We start from the raw sequence: 17,194 nt of genomic DNA on the forward strand, positions 1-17,194 counted from the left end.
CCGTTGTAGCCTTGGCTCCTCTTTAAAAGCGAATTTCACTCCCAGCATCATGTTTAAGAATGGCCCCCGGCCCTTTTGGTGCATGAGAAGAACATTTATATCAACGAGTGGCTGCGTTCCCATCGCTATTTAGCTGACTTATTAGGTTTCAATAGACTTTCCAAGAGAGGACTATTAAACTGACACAGATTTAAATCAGTTTACTGTAGAACGCGGTGTGTTAAACTCACCGGCAGAGAGGGGGTTAATCATACCCATATGGCGCACAGAGAGGTTTGGTCCAATGCTGCTGTGGGCCAACTGTGGAGGGGAGGAGGGCTGGGTGGGGGCAGAGCAGAAGGGAGAGGACAGAAGGGCAGATTCTCTCCCCACACCTGCACCTGTGATTCAAACTGCCCCTGAAAGATTACCGCAAAAAAAAAGATCGATGCGTTCACACCGCGGGGATGATCGCCGCCATCCAGGATTGAACTTTTTCTTTTTTTTTGTTGGTGTGGCGCAAAAATCCAGGGATTAGTTGCGCGATTTTACTTTGTTTTAATGCTTCATGGAAGCGACTGGTTAAGGAGGCCGTTTTTTTTTCCCTCCCCCCCTTCTTCTTTGCAGATAATTTACTATCCTATCGGATTGTTTCTTCCCTCCTCTCATCGCTGAAGGAGATTTTCCGGCTCTGAGGTAGAAAATGCAGCTATAACATCCCGCAAGTTTTTTTGTGTTTTTGTTTTGGGGGGGGGGGTGTTTTGGATCTCAGAGGCGCAGCGGGCATCGAGAAAGTCGGAAATCCAAGGTAGGACATTTAACTTCTCCCTGGATTAACTTTTAACTCGTGTTTGGTTACTCTGTAGCGCAGACTAAACGGTAGGAGACTGAAGTGCACGCATTTGTTCGGCACCTATTTCTGGATGTTGAGTTCACAGGTAAGTGCGCACTCCTCGGAGGAAAAAGAAGACATGATTATGGGTGTCCTGTAATTATTTTTAAGGAGAACCATATGCTGTTATTACAGCCGAACTCGATTCTGTCCTACCAGAACCGCCCAGCACAGAAAAGCAGTGGAAATGCTCCCATTTAATTCATACAAGTGAAGAAGTAGAGCCTGACCGCGGTGCGCAAGGCTCCACAGGCGCGTTGTAATATCTTACTCTAGGTCCTAATTGATGATTTTAAATCATTTAAGATTGGTCTAGGTCATAGATGTTTCATTCTTCTACCTACATTTGAATAAAATGTGTTGAATATGTCTTTAAATTCGAATATAACCTAAAATAAAGACACGTTTAAGCCCTGTTGAGGAATCATTTATAAAAAATAATAGTTTAATCAGGACTGTGTGTGTGTGTGTGTGTGTGTGTGTGTGTGTGTGTGTGTGTGTGTGTGTGTGTGTGTGTGTGTGTGTGTGTGTGTGTGTGTGTGTGTGTCTGTGTGTCTGTGTGTCTGTGTGTGTGTGTAATCATAAAGAAAGTGAGGTGAGGATTCAAATTTATGGGATCCAGTTATTCCCCCCCCCCCTTTTTATTTGCTTTGACATATCAAGATGTGGTCTCTTTGTGACACTGGCTTTTATTTGTGGTGAGAAACTCAAAATGTATTCCGGAGTTTGTTTCTGCTGTGTTAAGTTTTTGTGAGATTCAGATCCAACACTATTACATGTGTGGCTGTTAGAAATCTAGTATGACCTTGAATTATTACTTCATGTTCATAAAGTGATCCAGTTGTGTGTTTAATAGCTTATCCTTTATACCTGTGGCTCATCTTCCATTCACACACACACACACACACACACACAACATGCAGTGTGAGGAGGAATCGAGATCAAGCTTCCCCGGTGAGCAGATGTATGGCACGCCTGTGGTTATGCCAGTAGAGCAATCAGGAGCTCCTGATGGTCTCTGTTTTCCATTAATTTCATTTTTAGAACTCATTTTTAGTGGAAACATGTTTCTAGTTCCTGCATCACACATAACGTAACCCATTAATGCAAAATATAATGAAGACTTTGTGAAATCCCTCTACTTTTTCCCCATGACTATCTCCCTGAAAGCCCTCATTTCAAGGGTTGTGGTTTGTGCCGCTGGAGGCATCGACTACACCGACGCCACGAGAAGAAGAAAAGCCCGTGGGACGGCTTATAGCCCGAGCGAAGCACACCTTCAGGGACACAATTTAATGGATGTTGTGGACTCAGCTTTTAGTATTCATAATTTATGTGGGATCCTCTCCAGCAAAGTGCAGATACATAATGAATGCTTGAGTTAAGGTCTAACAGTTAGGCTTCGTTTCGACACCCCTAAACTGTCAGGAATTGTTTCAGCAAGGAATACCTGCGTCTTTGAACTGTCATGTATTTCACCCATCAGCTTCTGAAAGTACGCTGACGTGCTTTTGTTGGAAGTCGGCGAGAGTTGCTGAGGGAATCACTGATGGGCACCAGAGTTTCCCTTTATTACATTTTTTTTTCTTAAGAAAACATTGATGAAATATATGTTTAAGGAAACGGGATGTGTTTAATAAAACGCTGGAGACGAAGACGAGAAACCCTAAATCTCCTCTTTTCAGGCGTTTTTCCTCGCCGCTGTGCTTTTTTTTTTTTTTTTAAATAGCACTATACAGTCTTAACACATACCTCACTACATTTACTCTTTAAATAAATAATGGGGCTGTCATAATTTTCCAGTGCAGGTGTGAAGATTTGGACGTTGTTCTTCAAACTATATGCCTTGAAGGCTGCAGGCCAAACGTCTGATCAGAGAGATCAGAGAAAGTGAGACAGACTTCCAGTCTCTTGTCTCTCCTCTTTTATTCGTCTTCTATTCCTCATGGGGCACTCTATAATAATAGTTCATTCCTCTTTCTTCTTTTCATCCAGATTTAGATCTCTCTGGGCTACCTGCATGACTGTTACCATGACAGCATCTGGAGCCCAACTCCTCCTGTTGGCCTTATGTGTTTACCGAGGCTCGGGCCTGCAGCAGTCTTCTCCGAGGGTTCGCCTCTCCTTCAAAGGTGAGATCAGCTCAAATCCTCCCCCCTCCACACACACACACACACACACAGCAGAGATAGACACGATAGTTCTGTTTACTTGTTTGCCACAGAGTCACTTTAGTGCACACACACGCATACCGGTGCACACAAGACGTGCACGCAATCACGCCGGCGGCTGTGTTTCCTCTTTCTGCATACGTATAGAACGTACTTCCTGCCACATGTCAAACAGTGCAACGCTGGAAACAAAAGGTGGATGTTACGTGTGATCGGGGACTGCTTGTGCCCTTTGACAGTTTTCCCCCACACCCTGAATGCAACACACACACACACACACACACCACAGTCTGACGTGTTTTGACAATCTTTGACAGGATGACACAAAGAGGAAGAGCTTGAAATTTGATTCTAAGCGAAATTATATTTTTCAGCTTTAAGCCTTGGCCGGGAGGTGTGAGTCCAGAAAGAGGACGGGTATTGGTTTTCAAGCCTTTTATCTAGGTATTCCGGATTTTCCCGTGTGGACTCCTCCCTTGTCCTCATTCCCTGTAACCACAGGGGAAAAAAATGTGGATGACACTTTTGATCAAAATAGTACCTGATGATTGATTTCAGTTACTTTATCAACTTTATCATGTCGTCACATCAGGTATGTCTGAACATGTGGAGGTGTAGACACACACACACACACACACACACACACACACACACACACACACACACACACACACACACACACACACACACACACACACACACACACACACACACACACACACACACACACAACATCATGCCTGAAGTAAGAAAAGATTATCACAGGTGTGAATCAGATTCACGCTTTCATGTGGAGAAGAATCAAAATGTTTTGGGTGTCGGGTCAGGTCAGGGCAGCGTCAACATTTCAACATTTCTCCCTACATGATCTCAACGGACCGGAGTGATCCAGTTAAGTAGGAAACGTGTATGATTTCTTTTTTTTTGTTGCTGAATTTCCAAACAAGAGACATCTGAAGGAGATTAGAGGTGAGCTAACCGCGAGATATGCGGTTGATGGCAGTCAGAGTCGCACATGCAGCGCTGTTTTGAATTCAGCTGATTTAGTGAGACTGAAAACAGCTGTCTGCATGTTTGTCACACACAGCAAAGTTTCCATTTGAGACTGGGGGGGGGGGGGGAAATAATTGTTGTGCGCATTTCATGTAACCTTTAACACTAATCCCTTTTTGGTAAACAGCTTACACACACACACACACACACACACACACACACACACACACACACACACACACACACACACACACACACACACACACACACACACACACACACACACACACACAGTGGTTTGACCATTTTGCATGTTTGATCTTGATCTCGATCCTGATCCTCCCTGTGTCAGTTACAGGAATTCACATCTGCACAGATCTCTCTCCACGACACATTTATGTACGGCAGCTTGTTCAGAGCAGCCGCGACGTGTTGATTGCCGGTAACGTTTGCCAAAAAAGCAGCAGCACTCACAGATCACAATCACCCCTCCCCCTAATACTAAAAAAAAAAAAAAAAAAAAAAATAGGGAAAAAACATGGATTTGCCCTCCAAATATTTTCTAAAACGCCAAGGATTTATTGTCCATTGTTTGTGACACCGAGTCCCTTTGTTCCCCGAGGCGCCTGTGGAGGAGGTTTTGGGCCGGCTGGCGGACATGTGACTCCTCTGAGCGAATGAGTCGGCCTGAGTGACTCCCTTCGGTACAGGAGGCCCGGGGAGGATAGAGATCTGACATTGTTTCCTTTGTCACTTGGAGGTTTTGTGAGTCCCAATTGGAATAATTTGAGAGCGAAAAGCTCAGCGTAAATCTTAAAGCCACCTTTCAAAAATCCCTTGCCCTGGCTGCTCTGTCATCAGTTTGTTCATGCTTTTTGGGACAGGCCTTGGAATAAACAGCAGTGGTCATTAGAGCCTTAGTGACATTATGTTGTCTGGTTGTAACTGGAGAGCTTCTAGTGGTCCAGTTGTATCCTCATACCATAATTGTGCGTCCCAGTGTTTCCCTATCAATGCGAGAATGTCAGAGGATAAGTGTTTGCTGGATGTTTACCAGATGATGGCAGTACATTGTTTGCTATTTTTGGAGAATGGAGACATGTATAGGGGTGTGGCGTTTCCACATTTAGCCTCTTCAGAGAATCCACTATGGTCCGGTGGAGCCCGACCAGAGGCTTGTTATCCTGTGTTTACTTCTCAGGAACAGAAGCGGATCTCATCCCACTTCTGGGACTTCATCTCGTGTCGTCCGGAGGTCCGACTGCGTAGATTATTTTAGCGGCACCTTGACTGCATCCTGTTCACATTGACCTCGGAAGGAAGATTGCAGGGGCTTTGATGTAAATAAAGATTGTGCTTCCTTCTGAATCCCCGTAAGCCGCCTTCTGAGGCTCCCTGGGAACATTTGTCATCGTATAAGCCTGCTGTCTTTAACGTGCCTATGTTGTGTCACTGCATATATGGCGATCGCACACATGTCATGGATATTTGTGTGCTTGTGTGCTGCTTTTTCAGGTGTTAAACATGATGCAATGACTTGCCAAATAGAAGAAAGGGAGCAGGTCCCATGCAGAGGCGGGGTGCAGCACACAGTCCATTTGTCTTGCAGCAAATGAAAATTGTTCAATCAAAGCTTTCAGGAGAAGAAGAAGAAAAAAAAAAGAAAGCAGCGGTGGGGGGGCATTTTCCACTGCAGCGTGTCCTAACAGGTTACGCTCTGCTGAACACAATCCCGATCTTAAGAATTAGCTCCACTGACCGTGTTCCTTTAGGGACCCGCTTTTCACGCCAAGCGGCGCCTCCAAACTCAATCAGGACATATAAAATATTGAGATCTTAAAAGCAAATATGTTTCTTAAAACGCTCTAAGTTGAGTTATATTTAATAAACGACACATATTTTCCTGAAAAGAAGCAAGAGGGGTGTTGTTCAAGGGACCGTACTTTGATTCCAGCTGGTAGTGAAGTGTGTTAAAAGTCGTAAAGGGAATAAACTTTTGGCTTCCCAAAACCACTCTTTCTTCACTTAGAACTGATGGACACCAGGGCCGCCAGACCCTTCAGCTTCTCCTTCAACACCAGCGACTACCGCATCCTCCTGATGGACCAGGATCAGGGCCGTCTGTACCTGGGCAGCCGGGAGTACCTGGTGGCTCTGGACATGCAGAACGTCAACAAGGAGCCCCTCATAGTGTGTACCGCCTCTACCAACTGGCGTTTGTGTTGAATTCAGTCTGCTATCCGTCATCCGGTGTCGACACACAATGATCTTTCTATTTTTAAAATTTTTTTTTTGAAAATACAGATCCACTGGCCGGCGTCTGCCAAGAGAAAGGGAGAATGCCAGATGACGGGAAAGGGGAGACAGGTGAGATCATGCATCTACATCCTGTCCTTTCATACGCGAGAGTCGTCTGCTTTCAACGTGGGACAATGTCGACGTGAGACGTTTGAATTCCCCATCGTCTCGCCCCTCTTTGTGCAGGGTGAATGCGCCAACTTCGTACGGCTGATAGAACCGTGGAACCGCACCCACCTCTACACCTGTGGGACGGGGGCGTACCAACCTATCTGCACATTCATCAACAGAGGCTGGAGGGCAGAGGTGAACAAAAAAGACATTTACGGCTCCCCCGAGCGGGATTTACCGCAAAAAAAAAAAATCCCCCCAACAGCAGGTCTGGAAAGCGTTGTCCTGCTAAATATTTCAGGACTACAAACTGGGGCAGTGATTTGTTTATGATTTCCTCGTGTTCCCTTGTGATGTTTTATCGTTCTATTTTTATGCGTAATATTCTCCCTTTGCAGGATTACCTGTTCAGGCTGGTCCCTGGGTATGTAGACTCAGGGAAGGGAAAATGTTCCTATGATCCCAAACAGGAGAACATTGCAGTTCTGATCCGTAAGACTTGCTTCGTTTCTATCCCCAACGAAAGACCGAAATCTATTAAAATTCCTGTCACTGCTGAATTACAACTCTCTGTATCTGTCTGCCCCCCCCCCCTTCCTGCAGATGGTAATCTATACGCAGGGGTCCATATCGACTTCATGAGCACAGATGCTGCTTTGTTTAGGACCATGGGAGGCAGAACGGCAATCAGAACGGAGCAGTACGACTCCAGGTGGCTCAACGGTGAGTAACTGAGGGTGTGAGGAGGTAAATAACACTGATTACAGGTTATGGTTCCCCCTCTTTTTATTTGACAACCACTTGAGTCAATCCCCTCTCTGCTTATCTGTTTTTATCCTCTAGAGCCGGTGTTTGTTCAGATCCAGCAGATCCCTGACAGTGCAGAAAGGAATGACGACAAACTTTACTTCTTTTTCCGTGAGAAGAGTTTAGACTCCAGCGGCGGGGCGAGTCCCAGCGTTTTAGCCAGGGTGGGAAGAGTGTGTCTGGTAAGCGTAAAAAAAAACAAACAGTCTGTGCTTGTAAACCATAAGCAGCTTACCTTGTTATGTGGAATGCACTGTACGTGTTGAGCTGTGACCTAATTTCTCCAGAATGATGAAGGAGGGCAGAAGTCCCTGGTGAACCGCTGGACGACGTTCCTGAAGGCTCGACTTATCTGTTCGGTGATAGGAGAAGATGGAGTGGAGACACGGTTTGATGAACTACGTGAGGCCACAATGCGACAATCATTACGTTGAAGCGAACGCTTTATCTGCCCGTCTTATTGATCTGGAGTCATTCATCTTTCAGGAGATGTGTTCATTCAGCCGACACAGGACGAACGAAACCCCCTGGTGTATGCTCTGTTCACTACAGCAGGGTGAGTTGGTTTTGGAGGTGTTGTGAGTTGAATTCACACCCATTTGCGTGCACAATTCAGACTTTAATTTCAGGGATGAGGCGCAAGCAGTCTCCTGCCTTTAATTCTTAATTGTCTGTTTCTGCTCCAGCTCTGTGTTCAAGGGCTCAGCAGTCTGCGTCTACTCGATGGCTGATATCCGCAATGTCTTCAACGGACCGTTTGCCCACAAACATGGCCATAATTACCAATGGACAGAGTATACTGGCAAGATTCCTTATCCACGACCTGGAACAGTATGTTGCAATCATGCTTTCCCCAAAGTGATGCAATAACATAAACCACAAGCATCCGAGTGATGACACAGAAAACACACATGAACACGCTTCGTCTTTCCTCATATCCAGTGTCCAGGAGGAACCTTCACACCCGGTATCCGTTCCTCCAAGAACTTTTCTGACGAGGCTGTGAATTTCATCAGATCCCATCCCCTCATGTTCCATCCAGTCTATCCGATCCACCGTCGCCCCCTGGTGGTGAGAACCGGCGTGGACTACCGCTTCACCTCCCTGGTGGTGGATCAGGTGGATGCTGTGGATGGACGCTATGAGGTGCTCTTCCTCGGCACAGGTGAGACAGCTGCAAAGCCCTTTTTTTTGTGATGGGGGAGGGGAGAAGAAAATAAAACTCATTTGAATTAAAATTTTATTTCTATCACTTGTAGATCGAGGCACTGTCCAAAAGGTTATAGTTTTGCCCAAGGACACGACGAGCATGGAGGAACTGACGCTAGAAGAAGTGGAAGTTTTCCGGGTATGTCTGAAGACATATTCATTAAAAGACGACACTGCTCTAATATCCAAGATGAAAAGTTAAATACATGCTATTTTATTCTTTTTTCGTGTTTTTTTTATAGACTAGAGCCCCTGTCAAAACCATGAAGATTTCCTCTAAGAGAGTAAGCACATTCTTCTTAAAGACATGTCTGAGTTGGGGATACAAATACCTCACAGCCTGACTGAGTCTGACTTCCATTATGTCACCATAGCAACAGCTGTACGTGTCATCAGACGCGGGTCTGACCCAGGTGTCGCTGCACCGCTGCGGTGTTTACGGAAGGGCCTGCTCTGACTGCTGCCTGGCTCGAGACCCCTACTGCGCCTGGGATGGAGAGAGCTGCTCTGCATTCACCCCGTCCACCAAGAGGTCAGGGATCCCAGTCCGCACGGGGGGGGGGGGGGGGGGGCTGTTTCTAGACTGTAAAATGAGGTCATGTCGGGTCAAAACATATCTTAATTCAGATCTTTTATTGTAGGAGGAGCAGGAGACAGGATGTCAAACACGGTGACCCGCTGAGGCAATGCAGAGGCTTCAATGCCAAAGGTTTGGAACGTCTTTTAAAGTTTAAAAAGCTGGGAACTTTCATATGTTGGTTTTTTTTTTTATGTTGTTGTGTTTTTTTCTTTTTGTACAGTGGAGAAACGTCTGAGAGAAACGGTGCAGTTTGGGGTGGAGGGCAGCAGCACCTTCTTGGAGTGTCAGCCTCGCTCTCCTCAGGCCTCCGTTAAGTGGCTCTACCAAAAGGAAGGAAAAAGGAAACTGGTGAGCTGAAAACATCTCATAAAAGTTAAATGAATAATTGACCATTCATGAAAATATGACCTTTTCCTTGCAGAAGGTTGCGTGAGAAATATTCAAGCACATTTTGTATTTTCATGTCAGAACATAGCTGAATTCTGCCTGCGTGAAACTAACCGCTGCTCAGAATCTTTTTGTTTTACAAATTCAAATTGTTCCCTGCCTTAGTCTACTCTTCTGTTTCATTTTTCCACAGCTTAACCGTGTCGGAGGTGTCCTGAAGACCAACCACGGTATCCTCTTGAAGTCTCTCAACCAATCAGACGCAGGACTCTATCACTGCCTGGCTACTGAAAACAACTTCAAACACACGGTGGTCCGCGTGGCGCTTCGCATCTTGGATCGAGACATCGTTTTAGCTCTCACCGCACAAGACGACGAAGAGGAAGTAAAAAGCCACCAGGCGGGATCCTACAGGCCATCGCCCGTCATCTCCACCCCTTTCCCACCGGAGATTAGACTGATTAACCAGTACTGCCAGTCCTACTGGGAACAACTCAGTCCAAAACAGCAGCAGCAGCGCAAACGCACCAGTCGGAGGCACACAGAGAGCCAGGACCAAGGCCTGGGCTAGAGGACGGGACTGAAGCTGTCCAACGCTGGCCTGTCTGGACTTTATGGTGGACTTTTGTGTCTGACATGCATGTTTGTGCGTCGCCCGCGTTTATTAGGCAGGTGATGCTGTCATGCTGTTGTTAAAGTACCATATTGGTGGTTTTAGAGATGCCAACCCTGAAAACACAAATTGAAAATATTTTACATTACCTGTGACGGCTTCCCAGCGAACACTATAAATCCAACACTGATTGGTTTTCTTTGATTTGGGCCATTTGTTGATGTTGTTTCGTCATTTAAATCAGCTCAGGATTAACCATAGATCACTGGCTCTGCTTTGAAACGTCCTCTTTAGGTGCTGGAGGAAATCCCGTGTTGCTTATGAATCATTTGGGAAGTTTTTTTGCTTCATTCAAACAAAAAACAAAAAAAACTGTAGCTGCCCCATCGCACAATGGCGACGCATCCTCTCAATTAAAACAAAAGCAACCTTTATTCACATAACAACTGGGTTGTTGAAGCAGATTTAATGCGGCTGAGTCGTAAATGCCAGATTTTCGGATGGTCCTTGAACGTCTCATCAAAGAAGATTTTCCAGAAACCTGGATTTCCAATCAATTGCAATATTCCTGGTGTGAGAACCTAAGACTGGACATTGTGATGGAACAAATATTTCTTGCAGGACTGTTGGAGGATGGTAAACTGTGATGTGAAGTATATGCAGCATGAAAACCACAGATATGGTACTTAAAGCTCTTTTAAAACAGAAATGTAATATATTGATTGTGAATATAATATATATGGTCATGATACCGTCATTGGATTACTCTTGTATTGTATGAAGATAATATGATGAATGCAGATTTTGCATGCATTTCTGTTTTGACTTGTTGCAAGTTGTACAATTTACTGTCGTTCCGTCTTAGATCTTGGTGTGTAAAGATGTTTCTGAGGTGTATCGTGTTCTGTTAAGCTAATTCCATCAGATGTTGTCCACTAATGACTCTCTTATTGCCCTGTACTCCTGTGACCTTCAGTATGTGAGTGTTAAAGATATGTATATCGTACAGTATTCTTTCAGTTATGCACTTTGTTGGTGGTGGTATTCAAGGGAATCGGGGATCTTTGCACAGATGTATGAGAAAATGATACAAGAACTTGTTTTTATTATGTACAGTATGTTATAAAAAACGGGAATGAAACTGGTTCAGATTTAGTCTTGACTGTCTAAGTATTTACAGATTTTTAATTGAAGAGCAAAAGAACAATTTTATTCACTTTCCAGCCCAAGCCATCGTTCACCGTCGGTGTAAGTGACGTAGTGCTACGTGTTGTCATGGCGATGAACCCATACACTGGAAATGTTCAAAACAAATATATATAAACATTTCAGAATTCTTGCAAACTTGTTGTCTGTCACATTCAAGTCCTTTAAGTTGATTTACTTGTAAATTTATTATCGATCGACACACGGTTTCATATCAGTCGCGTTCTCGATTGCGGTGTTTGCTTCACAGCAACACAGAGACGACCTTCGACAGGAATGAGGCCTTCTTCCCCATCAGTCGTCCCATTCGTCGTCCTCGTCATCTTCGTCTCCACCCTCGTCTACGCTTTCATCTGAAAGAAAGAATGCAGAATAAAGATGATAAAAACATTCCTTCAACTTGACCTTTTATGCAGGGAGTAGTTAAGAGTCTGATATTTACCAGAGGAATGAATGACTTTACTCCTCTTCTGCATGGCCATCATGAGAGCGCCGACGATGCCCTCGCGTGATTCAGGCGGTGTAGGCGGAGCTCCATCGGTGCAGTCTGCCACCTTCAACCCCCATGGGGGCAGGAGGAGAGAGTTTAAATATTCATCATTCCATCAAGTGCACAAACAAACTTGTGGATCTGTTCAAAGCATGTATGAAATCATTTTTGGGAAAAGAAGACCGGATTACATTTCTGAGCTTCTTCCCGAGTCGGATCTGATCCAGGAGCGCTCCTCTGCTGTCTCCGGGTCCGACGGGGGGAGTGATTGGTGGAGGTGGGCCACCGGAGAGAGGAGTGACAGGAGGAGGAGGAGAAGGGAAATCTGAGGTCATGGTAGGTGGAGGTGGAGGGGGTGGAGGAGGAGGTGGAGGGCCTCCTCTGCTGGGTGCAGAAGGGGCAGGAGGAGGTGGGAATCCCACAGGGCGCTGTGGGCTTGATGTAGGCAAGGGAGGACGCAGGTTGTGGGGGGTGGGGGATGAGAGGTTAGAAATCTTCGAGGATGGTATCTGGGGAGGTGTGGAGTGTGCCGGTGGTGGCAGTGGGGGTAGGCCACCTCTGTTTGATGGAGGAGGTGGGGGCGGTAGGCCTCCTCGTGCCGGAGGCGGCTGGGGTGATGGGCTCCCCCGCTGTGACTGGCCCGGGATCGGAGGCAGGGGGCCAGAGCGGCCTCGTGGAGCCGGCGGGTGTGGAGGGGACGCCGACGGGGGAGGCAGCGGCCCTTGCCTGCCAGGTGGTAGTGGTGGGGGTCCGGCAGCTGTAATGCAATGAGCACATGCACAAGGATTCAGACCCTTGTATTAAGACGAGAAATGACGAGAGGAAGAGGAAAATCGGAGGAGGATGGGAATAAAAATATGAAGGATACTCTGGACCAGATGGTCTCTTCTATGAAAGAGTTAAAGAGCGACTTTGATAAGTTAAGGAGTGACTTTGATAAAAAGTTGGAAGAAAACCTAAAACTGGTGCTAGACGCCATGGAAGAAATGAAGGACGAAATGAAGAAAATGCAGAAAGACATGGAGGAAAAAGACCGAAGAATTGTTGTCTTAGAACAGGGACAACAAAGAAAGGATGATTTGGAACAAAGCAGTCGTATAAATGATGTGATCATCACTGGCATCAAAATCAAACCGAGGAATTACACAAATGCTGTGGCCAGGGGAGATAAAACTCAGCAGAGCGCTGACACCGAATCTCTGGAGCAACAGGTGAGTTCTCAACTGAGGGATCTGAAGATATCTATAGATCCGGACCAGATTGAGAAATGTAATCCATTACCATCTGGAGGTAGGAGACCACCTGCAGTGCTGATAAAATTCCAGAATCGTAAACACAAACATTGCTCTTCTGAAACAAGGCTTCAAACTGAAAGGAAAAAAATGTCTACGTTAATGAGAATCTCACTAAAGAAAAAAAAGACGTGAATTTCGTCAGAACGTTTTTTTTTTCAGATGTTGTTGTTGATGTGATTAAGGTGAATCTGTTATATTAACATGTCCGAAAAAAAGTATAAAATAAATAAATAAAATAAATAAAAATAAAGACTGATAAGGAGGAGAAAATAATACAGAGTGAGTCTAACCTGCCCGGTTCACCTCCTTTTTTATCGCCTCCATGCCTCCCTGCTGCTCGATGAAATTATAGATGAACTGGGAGGTCTCTTCGTCCCTCATCTGTACTTCACTGATTCCAGCTTGGGACAGCACCTTCCACAGGTCGGGGTCAAGGTTGTTGGGATCCCAGCCGACATGAGAAACATGCCTGAGAGGAAGGAGTCAAAGGAAACGCCCTCAAGCGACAGAAGAGCATCATCTAGCCAACCTCACCACCAAGGCAACTTATTAAATAAAATCAAAAGACATACTTAAATCCACTCGGTGCCCCTATGTCCGCTTTGGAGAGTTTGGTTCCCTTCTTCTTGCTCTTATCCTTCTTATCCTTCTTTCCTTTGCTGGGTGTAGCTAAGGATGCAGCCGGAGAAACCATGGAGCGGTATCGTGAAGATTGGATATCTGGGTTTTGGATGTCCACTGTGGCCATGTGAAGAGAACCCGTGCTACCCGGTGGTGCTTTCATAGGAGACACTGCACACATGCAGATTGGTGTGTGACCATTTTAATTTCATCATCATCAGCAGTATTATTTAAACATGGTGGGCTTAGGATGTGCACACCTTTTTCCGGCGGGATCGGAGGCAGGGATCCTCGTTCTACAGCCACAAGAAACAGGATGAGTTTAACTCCTCATGTTAGTGCAACAACAGACATGAAGCTTGTTTTTTATCTTACCACCAGGAGGCAGGAGTCTCTGTTTCTTTTCTGTCAGCAACAAGGAAGAGAAAGAAACCATTTTGAGTGAAGCTGCTGCAGCATGTTTCAATATTTATTTATATTCATAATTCCCCTTTACAACAATCACCTGTTATTCAAACAAGGAAATAAGGAATTGCTTATGACTTATAAACGATATGCTATCATTTATAGTTGTGGTAATTTATTATAATTTGGATTTATAAATGTTAAGTTTCAGCAAATATTAGAAGTTGTTTTAAGAACAGGAACAAATATAAGTTTTTATGGGTCCTGCAATAATTATATTTTTTTCTTAAAAAAAAAGAAAAAAAAACCAATATTAGATTTGAGACCGTGACCTCACTGACCTTGGCGGCTGTGTCTTTGGTTGATTTTTTCCTCGACAGCATTTTGGAAGACTTCTGCTTCCTGCTCCATAGCAAAGTTTAATCCCACTTGACAATCCTGTGGTGTTTGAAGAAATAAAAAGGAATTAAATCAATCAAAAGCATTATTCCTGATCATGCATTCATTTTCTGTGACCGCTTATTCTTTTCAGGATATCTAAGGGGACTGGATCCTATCCAGACCGGGGGAGAGCCCCTGGTGAGAAGTCTGGGCGCTATTTAGTCTCATCAATTCACCCGGCATTGTTTCCGGCTTAGAGTCCATGCAGAAGCAAGGAGAGAACATGCAAAATGCACAGGTGATCTAGATTCAAACCCAGGCACAGCTCATATTTCATCAACAATAACTGATGCTGGATGTCTCTCTTACATCGGCGGGAAAGGTGTGAAAATACGTCTGCGGCGAGGAGTAAATGATTTGATCGTAGAGCTCCTGTTCCCACACCTGGGTTCCCGTCTGTGGAGAAAAACATGATGTGACAGGATGTGAGTCATCTCCACAATGTTTGATCACTTCAAAATTCACAGGACTGAATGTTATCTTAATGTTATCTCATTTAGTTTATCTCAATTAAAAATGTGCCGCCGTTTGACCATGCTGTTTGACCTTTGGGTTAACGTCAGGGTCGCCTGAAGAACCAACCTTCAAATCAAACATCCGAATGAAGTAGGAGCGCTGCGGGTTGTCTTTGACGAAGCAGACAATGCCGGTGTGCTGCAAGCTCCACACGGATGGACAGTGAGGTAGAGCCATGAACAGCTGTGCTACTGCGGTGGCCATGGACTAAACACACAGATGACACATGCATTGCAAACAGTTCACCTCTGATAGGACGCCTAAGAGCATTTCACAACAGATTTGAAGTTTGGAATATGAGGATTCAACTTCCTCGTGTGCCTTTACATGTTTAGATAATAACCTAACACTCACTGAGGCTTTAGAATGTATTGCTGGGGGGGGTTATTCCTACTTTCTGATGCAATGCCAGGCAGACCTGACAGCAGTTTACGTCAGTAGCTTTAAACAAATGGGCTTCCGCTCTGCTGTTAGACACAAGCCGATGATGTCTAATTCTGACACCAGAGGAAGAAATGGCTCCACCACCATTTCCTTTACAGCTACCTCCTTTTGGATGACCTAATATCAAAAATTTATCTCATACTTCTTGAGCACTGATGTGTCAGGAAAGATTTATTTAAAAAAAAAAAAAAGTATTTAAATTTCCCTTGAAATTGTATACATTCAAATGTAAAAGTAAATAAATGGTACAATACATGCTGCACATTGTCTGTGTCTGTTAAGTCTGGAGCCTCAGAGCGAAGATCCTTCTTACAAAATCAACCAGAATAACTTGTTTTCTCTTTCTCAGATCACTTCCTCTTCAGCTGTACCATTTGATCAGAAATTATACAAACCAGGATAATTATATCACAAACTCTCCTCTGGTCAGAGCAGAACTTACAGGACACCTCCGGCCCAACAGTTCCTCCAACCTCTCGCTCTCCTGCAGGCTCAGCAGAGAGCTCCGGGCTCCGGGTTTAGTTTTAGATCCACGGCTCATGGTCCTCCAGCGGGTCACCCGGTATTGGATTCAATTATCGAGAACAGCTTTTGAAGAATTGTCTCTTCTCCCCCAAATGCCTCCAATTCAAGGAAGTTTCTCGTCTCTGTTCTGCACACACACATCAGCTCAAAAGCAGGAAACGGCCAACCACACTTCTCTAACCCACACTTTTCTTCCTTCTCTCAAACACAGTGTGCAAATGGGTGTAATATTTCCTTTTCTGAACAGAGATGGTGCACTATTGCTCACCTCCTGCTGTTAGTGCACTAATTTAACAGCCACACAGCTACCATTTCACTTTTAAATTAAAAAACAAACAACACAAAACAACAAATTCAGTACAAATGAAGGACATTTTATTGACAGACAACATTCAAGTTAATTTAAAAATATACAGGATGAATGACAACGTCAACATATCTTAAAAAAAAAAAAAAAAAAAAAAAAAAGACTTTCATTTTAACTTAAAACCAGTTTCTGGGACCGCAAAAATACGCAGCACTTCCAGACTTAAATCCTTTTTGTATTTACAATATTTGATTGGCCTTTTGCAGAATGTGGCAAAAAAGAAAAGACCATTATGTTATACTGTATTACCGTATTTTAATGGGACGCAAGAAATGGAGTCTTTGGTTTGCAGCTGGGTTTCTTGAGAACACACTTTAATTTGTGCAAACCCTCGATCCATCTGCTGGCTCACATGATTGTCAGTTTGTCTGGTTGACCATAATAAATAGCAGCTGAAAAACCTCAAATTGCACCGTATTTGTTTGAGGGTTGTAAAGGAGTAATGACAAAGCAAATGAAGCAGATGCGTTCAGTGAATAATTTCTTTTATATCGTGACAGCATATAATCCTGGGAGACGCAAATATTTGCTGTACGAATGTCAAGGTAAAAATCTGAGAGGGCGGGGAAGCTGATTGGAAGAATTCTGGGAGTGACTGAGCTATTCCACGGAAGTGTACACATCCATTCTCTAAAATGGGATTTCCACCTGACTCATGCTGTTTCCATTTTATCTTTCTGCTGTCTTGCATTTCTAGACATGCCTGCAAATGGCATTCTTTGGGAAGAGGTATGACGTAGGTTTTATTCAGTCTGGACAGGTCAGATTGCCTCAATGCTCTCTCCTCTGTTGCAGGGCCTTTGTCTGCATCATCACATGTCGAAACGCTTTCTTGTTTTGATGC

General features: G+C 44.5%; 2 protein-coding genes across 3 annotated transcripts; one reads left to right on the top strand and one right to left on the bottom strand.

Annotated features, from left to right (window-relative positions):
* Positions 1 to 320: 320 nt before the first annotated feature.
* Positions 321 to 11,186, top strand: sema3ga (sema domain, immunoglobulin domain (Ig), short basic domain, secreted, (semaphorin) 3Ga). 2 transcript variants are annotated; one of them, XM_068324552.1, is made up of 18 exons: positions 321 to 787; positions 2,867 to 3,003; positions 6,065 to 6,225; positions 6,340 to 6,402; positions 6,520 to 6,639; positions 6,843 to 6,936; positions 7,048 to 7,167; positions 7,288 to 7,433; positions 7,539 to 7,653; positions 7,738 to 7,807; positions 7,938 to 8,082; positions 8,194 to 8,416; positions 8,511 to 8,599; positions 8,703 to 8,744; positions 8,835 to 8,992; positions 9,102 to 9,169; positions 9,261 to 9,388; positions 9,621 to 11,186. In XM_068324552.1, exons 2-18 carry the CDS (start codon positions 2,892 to 2,894, stop codon positions 9,996 to 9,998), a joined length of 2,232 nt encoding a protein of 743 aa, XP_068180653.1. In that variant the 5' UTR covers positions 321 to 787; positions 2,867 to 2,891; the 3' UTR covers positions 9,999 to 11,186. The 2 variants fall into 2 exon arrangements, with proteins under 2 accessions (XP_068180653.1, XP_068180663.1); XM_068324562.1 differs by lacking the exons at positions 321 to 787; positions 2,867 to 3,003; positions 6,843 to 6,936 and having other exon boundaries at positions 6,149 to 6,225.
* Positions 11,187 to 11,461: 275 nt separating this feature from the next.
* On the bottom strand, positions 11,462 to 17,086 carry wasb (WASP actin nucleation promoting factor b). The gene is made up of 11 exons (XM_068324588.1): positions 15,901 to 17,086; positions 15,081 to 15,221; positions 14,808 to 14,894; positions 14,399 to 14,495; positions 14,028 to 14,057; positions 13,913 to 13,948; positions 13,604 to 13,823; positions 13,322 to 13,500; positions 11,928 to 12,493; positions 11,689 to 11,800; positions 11,462 to 11,599 (listed from the first exon to the last, which is right to left on the bottom strand). Exons 1-11 carry the CDS (start codon positions 15,997 to 15,999, stop codon positions 11,541 to 11,543), a joined length of 1,626 nt encoding a protein of 541 aa, XP_068180689.1. The 5' UTR covers positions 16,000 to 17,086; the 3' UTR covers positions 11,462 to 11,540.
* Positions 17,087 to 17,194: the final 108 nt, after the last annotated feature.

This window comes from Antennarius striatus, chromosome 2, assembly GCF_040054535.1.
Source record: "Antennarius striatus isolate MH-2024 chromosome 2, ASM4005453v1, whole genome shotgun sequence".
Lineage (NCBI taxonomy): Eukaryota > Metazoa > Chordata > Actinopteri > Lophiiformes > Antennariidae > Antennarius > Antennarius striatus.